The sequence below is a fragment of the Danio aesculapii genome, chromosome 5, assembly GCF_903798145.1.
Source record: "Danio aesculapii chromosome 5, fDanAes4.1, whole genome shotgun sequence".
NCBI lineage: Eukaryota > Metazoa > Chordata > Actinopteri > Cypriniformes > Danionidae > Danio > Danio aesculapii.
In genome coordinates this window covers 12,359,384-12,365,649 of record NC_079439.1, presented here as the reverse complement: position 1 = coordinate 12,365,649, position 6,266 = coordinate 12,359,384, and the positions used below count along the sequence as shown (strand labels likewise).

Here is a 6,266-nt window from a genome sequence, read left to right as displayed (position 1 = left end):
ACATATGGCATATGTTACACATATTACATTAGTCTGCAAGCGTTTTTGTGTAATGTTGTCCCTCTATTTCTAGATATATTAATTGTTTTATTTTAGCATTACATTAACCTGCAATATGTATACGCGTTTCGCTTATGATCCTCTTGTAGTTAGCTCGATAGTCTGTGAAAAACAGTCATCTATTTCTGTTGTGTTCTTTTGGACGTTCGCTAAACGGAACACTTCCACGTGAACGCGATGTTCCAGTCGAGGCCATTTCGCGGTCGCATCACTGTTTGTTTTGATGCCAACAGCGGTAGATACTCAGCAAGACTCGCGAGCGAATGTGACAATTAAAAAATATGAGTAAAACACAACGTAATTAAATGGGGACGGAGGAAGACGAACTGTCGGTCTTCCGAGATCGGTGGAAAGAGGAGTTGAATAATAACGCGAAAACCGCTAATGAAAATAAGAGGTATTTTGGGGATCAAAATAAAGACGGTTCATCTGTTCACCAAAGCACGAGTTTTTGGGAGAACCCGAGCAGTGTGTCACAGCCCACACCGATTGAGCAGCCGGAGTATGTGTCTATCGCTGAGGGTTTGCTGGACGGCCGGAGCGGTCCATTGCTGGACAGGCTCGAGCACGAGAGAACGCGCACGAGGAAGCGCGCTCCCGAGAGCGAGGCGCCCAAAACAGACGCGCCCCCCAAAAAAGTGAACGCGTGCCAGAAACTGCTCGAGCAGTTCCTTCAGGACCTGGTAACGATTATTCTGTGTATCCGTTAATGATATTCAGCACTGTGTTTGTTATCTTTGTGATGAATGTGGATATCTTTGTGTTTAGAATGAGGTGAATGACATACCATTCTTTGACGTGGAGTTGCCCTATGAGCTGGCGCTCAAGATCTTCAACTTCCTGGGCAGAACAGATCTAGGGCGATGTGCTCAGGTAAATGATAATCTATGAATTAGTGCTTGTTTTGGTTCTGTTCTTTTTCTGTGGCATGTTCATGGCATTGGGAATATCAGGGAAGTTTAAAAATGATGTCTTGGTTTATATGAAAAGAATAGTTTAATATTCTATTCTATTGGATTTCAATGACATTTGAAAGTCATAGAATTTTTAAACAATGATGCCCAAGTCTAGGATAAAGGCCATCAAATTAATTGTTAATGTTCTATTCTATTCTATTCTATTCTATTCTATTCTATTCTATTCTATTCTATTCTATTCTATTCTATTGGATTTCAATGACATTGGAATATCATAGAATTTTAAAACAATGATGCTCAGGTTTAGAAAAGAGGCCATCATTTTAAATCTCAATGTTCTATTTTATTCTATTCTATTCTATTCTATTCTATTCTATTCTATTCTATTGGATTTCAATGACATTGGAATATCATAGAATTTTAAAACAATGATGCCCAGGTCTACAATAAAGGCCATCATATTAATTGTTAATGTTAAATTCTATTCTATTCTAATCTATTGGATTTCAATGGCATTGGAATATCATAGAATTTTAAAACCATGATGCCCAGGTCTACAAAAAGGCCATAATATTAAATGTTAATGTTCTGTCCTGTTCTGTTCTATTCTATTCTATTCTATTGGATTTCAATGGCATTGGAATATCATAGAATGTTAAAACTGTGATGCCCAGGTCTCAAATAAAAGGCCATAATAATAAATGTTTTAATCTATTTTATTATATTCTGTTCTGTAGGATTTCCGTGACATTGGAAACCAGGGAGGGAAGTTAAAAACTGTCATGTCCAGGTCTAGAAAAAAAACAACATCTTATTTAATATTCTGTTTAGTTTTGTGGTTTTCACATCATTGGATTTCAGGGAAGTTGAAAACAGGGATGTCCAGGTCTAAAAGTCGTAATATTAAATGTTATTTGCTATTCTATTCTATTTTATTCTATTCTCTTCTCTTCTATTCTTCTATAGGATTTCCATGACATGCCCTGTTCTAGCAAAAGGCCATAATATTAAAGGTGCAGTAGGTGATCTGCCAAAATGTTAACCGGTTAGCATAATATCTTTGAAACACAATCCCTCCCCTGCCGTCCAAAGCCACGCCTCCTGAAACACGAACGCGCGCACCTTAAAGATGACAGTAGACAACCCACTGGTTCATGTCATTCTGTTCATATAAAACTACAATTCCCAACGAAAAACTGTATTTATCTAGCACATTTCAGTTGTTTAGCAAGCAAAACTTGTCATAATGTGCAATATTTCATGCATGCAAGGATTGCTGGTCTCACTCTCTCATGCACTTTGTCCTAAAGCAACTACTGTATGATTAGTGGTTGGCTGGCGGTGTGTAGGAATTACACTTATTACTAAGCCATACTTGCATGCTATTTCTGACTGAATATTCAGAATAGCATGGTGAACAATATAGGGAGCGCGTCACAGATTGTCATTATTAAAAAATGAACCAATGTGAATATAAAACCAACTTCACCCCAGTAAAGCAGGCTAGGCTGAAAAGCGCTATTTACTGATGTTTTGTTGTTAAACTTAATATAAATCTTCATTATTGATGCTGTAAAAGGTCCCTTATGAAACTGAAAATAGTCACATCAAGCTTTTCGCCGTAATATTTCAGTGGCTGAACAACACTTCTGTGCAAATAAGCCATTTGTAACAATAAAATCCACTAGCTCAGAAACGCATTTAAATCGGTAAAGAAAGAAGCACGCGTCACATTTTTGACGTGGTTTTGGACGCGATGTGTGAATAGCCCCATACAGATATAACCTGAGAGATACAATACAAGCACTGATCTATAATAGATACGTCATTACAAGCCGCGCAGAGACATTACAACTTATAACACACAATTATCACATATTTTGGAAACTACAGAAAACAAGGCGACAATTTTAATCACACTTGCATGTTATGATCTGGAGGAAGAAGAAACTGGTCCATATGAACTGTAACAGTTACTGACAAAGTCCCTGTCAAAGTCCGACAAAGTCCCACAGTCTCTGCTGCTACTTCAATAGCAAACGGCCGGCGAATCCTGCGTTGCAGCATAGGTTATTGTATCAATCATCAGAAAAATGACAGGAACAAACACAGCACTAGTTTGGCTATACTGTGGTATTGTTGTGAAAACTTTTTTATTCTCCTCAGCCGAATCTCCATCTGTCAGTGATCGTCATCTTCGCGTCATGATCAGTTCCGGTATCCCCCACTCCACCGCTAGTGTGTGGAGGGAAAGCGCGTTTACATTTTACCAGAACTGGAACTACATATTTGGTGATGTACTGTGTCGATGCGATCAATCAAAAGATCTGAACCCAAATAGATTCATTTATTCGAATATTTCGCTAAAGAATCAATAGTTTTAAACACGGTGCACTTTCAGATTTAAACCTCAGCTGGATGTTTTCATTCACTCAGTGCTGTGTTACACACTGCATGGAAGCTCATTTTCACAAAAACCTTAATAGGGGCTCTTTAAAACAGAACATTATCTGTCTAAAAGAAATACTTCAGCCATGGTGTCATCCTTTCTCCAGCGTGCAAAAGTAACTTCAATATTGATTCAGGATTTTAAAAAGTTTTGATTCAGCATTTGGTTTTACGGCTGTGTCTCGTGTGCACACGAACACGTGCACGCACAAATGGTGGTCTGTGTGAACAGAGATGCGCTGTTGTACAAATCTACGTTTGTTGACAGACAGTTTGGGCTACTTATCAGAATTATGGGAATTGTTGGCCGAACAACTTTTGATTGGATGAACATTTTTTAGTCTCATGGCTTACCCAGAATATAAAAATACATATAAATACATTTAGATCATTGACTTTAATCATTACTATTGGAATGTGAAGAGACTTTAAACCAGCACAAAAAAAATGTTTCTGAAGACAATCACACACTGCTTTTCTGTTCTGTTATAATCTATTCTGTTCTGTCCTTTTGGATTTCATAAAATATCACATACATTCAGAACAGTGATACTTTTTAATATTCTATTTTAATCTATATGATTTCCATGACATTGAAAAATAAATAAATAAATAAAACAGATTTCTAGACCTAACAAAGCTATGAGTTTTTTTATAACACTGGCTCCATGGAAGGTAACTGATAAAGGCAGTGTCTCAGTGGCTAGCAGTACTGCCGCCACACAGCATGAAGGTTGCTGGTTCGAGTCGTGGCTGAACCAGTTGGCATTTCTATGTGGAGTTTGCATGTTCTCCCCGTGTTGGCGTGGATTTCCTTTGGGTGCTCCGGTTTCCCCCCCACAGTTCAAAGACATGCGCTGTAGGAACTAAGTTGGCCATGGTGTATGAGAGTGTGTGTGAATGTGAGAATGTTTCCCAGAACTAGGTTGCAGCTGGCATCCACTGCTTAAAACATGTTGGAAAAGTTGGCGGTTCATTCCGCTGTGGTGACCTCTGATAAATCAAGATGATGGAAAATGAATGAATGAATGAATTTGGATTAAAAAAATCTGCTCAATACAATAATGTAAAATGATATTGTAAATGTAAGATATAGGAATATTTAAGAAGTTATTTTTAATGAAAATTCATTAGTCAAAAATTCATTTCAGACGTATAACATGCATGTGTAAGCATACTTTCTATATACACATACACTTCCTTGTATAATTATACATTTCTTGTGTGTGTGTATGTATGTATGTATGTATGTATGTATATATATATATATATATATATATATATATATATATATATATATATGTATGTATGTATGTATGTATGTATGTATATATATATATATATATATATATATATATATATATATATATATATATATTTATATATATATATATTTATATATTTATATATATATATTTATATATATATTTATATATTTATAGTGCTTGAAATATATTCACTTCATGGCTTTTTTTTTTTCCAGGTGAGTAAATCCTGGAAGGTGCTTGCTGAAGATGAACTTCTGTGGTATAGATTGTGTCTGGAAGAAGGTTTTCACAAAGGGGCCAATATCTCTGACTCCCCCTGCTGGAAGAGCACCGTCAGAGACTGTCGCAACACAGAGAATGCAGTCAAATCAAATTGGAAGGTAAGAACCATGATCCAACAGCAACAAATTTATTACATTTATTTAATAATATATTTATTTATTCTTAAACTTTTAAATGCAGCTAAATTTAGGTTATAAATGCATATTTTAATGTTTATTGAATTTATGAAGTTCACTATAAATCAGGAAATCTTAAAAATAGTTCTTAAAAATATTTAAAATTAAAATATAATAAGTAAATACAAAGTACTTCAACCTGCCATGATTTATTTGTTTAATAACATTTATTCTTACATTTTTATAAATGCATCAAGATTTAAGTTATATATTTATATTTTAATCTTTATTAAATTTATGAAGTTCATAATGAATCAGAAAATATAAAAAATAGTTCTTAAAAATATTTAAAAATAAAATATAATAAGTAAATGTAAAGTACTTTAATCTGCCATGATTTGTTTATTTATTTAATAAAATTTATTAATTTATTCTTTCTTTTTGTCTTTATTAGATAGGACAGTAGTCAGACAGGAAGCGAAGTGGAAGAGAGGGAGAGAGAGAGAGGGGGTAGGGTTGTGAAATGTCCTCGAGCCGGGATTCGAACTCGGAATGCCCTGAAGTGCTACGGCAACATATGTCGACGCACTAACCACTAGGCTATTGCACTGACTATTTATTTATTCTTAGGCTTATAAATGCATCAATATTTAAGTTGTATATGCATAGTTTAATGTTTAATGTTTTAATGTCTTTTTTGTTCACTTTGAAATCAGAAAATATAAAAAATAGTTTTTAAAATATAAAAAAAATTATAAAAAGTAAATATAAAGTACTTTGGATTGGATTGGAATGTCTGTATTGTTCCCAAAGGGCAATAAGGTTTACAGCAATAGCCGACTGTTAACAGCAACAGGTCACACTCAACAACGTAGAAGTAACTGTAAACAATAAAATTAATCATGAAAAAAAGTAGAACATACAATTAAAGCTTGTTAAGTAACCCAACTGCAGTTAATTAATGCGAATATCTGTTTTACCTTAGAATAAGACCCAATCCCAATTCTATTTTTGTACCCCTACCCCTTCCCCTTGGCCCTTAAAACTGAGGGTGATGGGGAAGGGCTTCAAAATTTAACCCTAAGAATTGGGACAGCACTACAGCACCTGCACACGTCATCATAAATCATTGCGATCTCTTGCTTCATATGAGATAAGACGATCGCGACAGCTGT

The 6,266-nt window shown here is 35.1% G+C and overlaps 1 protein-coding gene across 2 annotated transcripts in view; it reads left to right on the top strand.

Annotated features, from left to right (window-relative positions):
• The first annotated feature begins 273 nt into the window (after positions 1-273).
• The window catches only part of fbxw8 (F-box and WD repeat domain containing 8), a 56,617-nt gene continuing 50,624 nt past the window's right edge, over positions 274-6,266 (top strand). For both annotated transcript variants that reach the window (XM_056457380.1, XM_056457379.1), the window contains exons 1-3: positions 274-743; positions 829-933; positions 4,909-5,073. In XM_056457380.1, the coding sequence (XP_056313355.1) occupies positions 366-743; positions 829-933; positions 4,909-5,073 (648 nt within the window). In that variant the 5' untranslated portion in view covers positions 274-365. The remainder of the gene's footprint in view (positions 744-828; positions 934-4,908; positions 5,074-6,266) is intronic.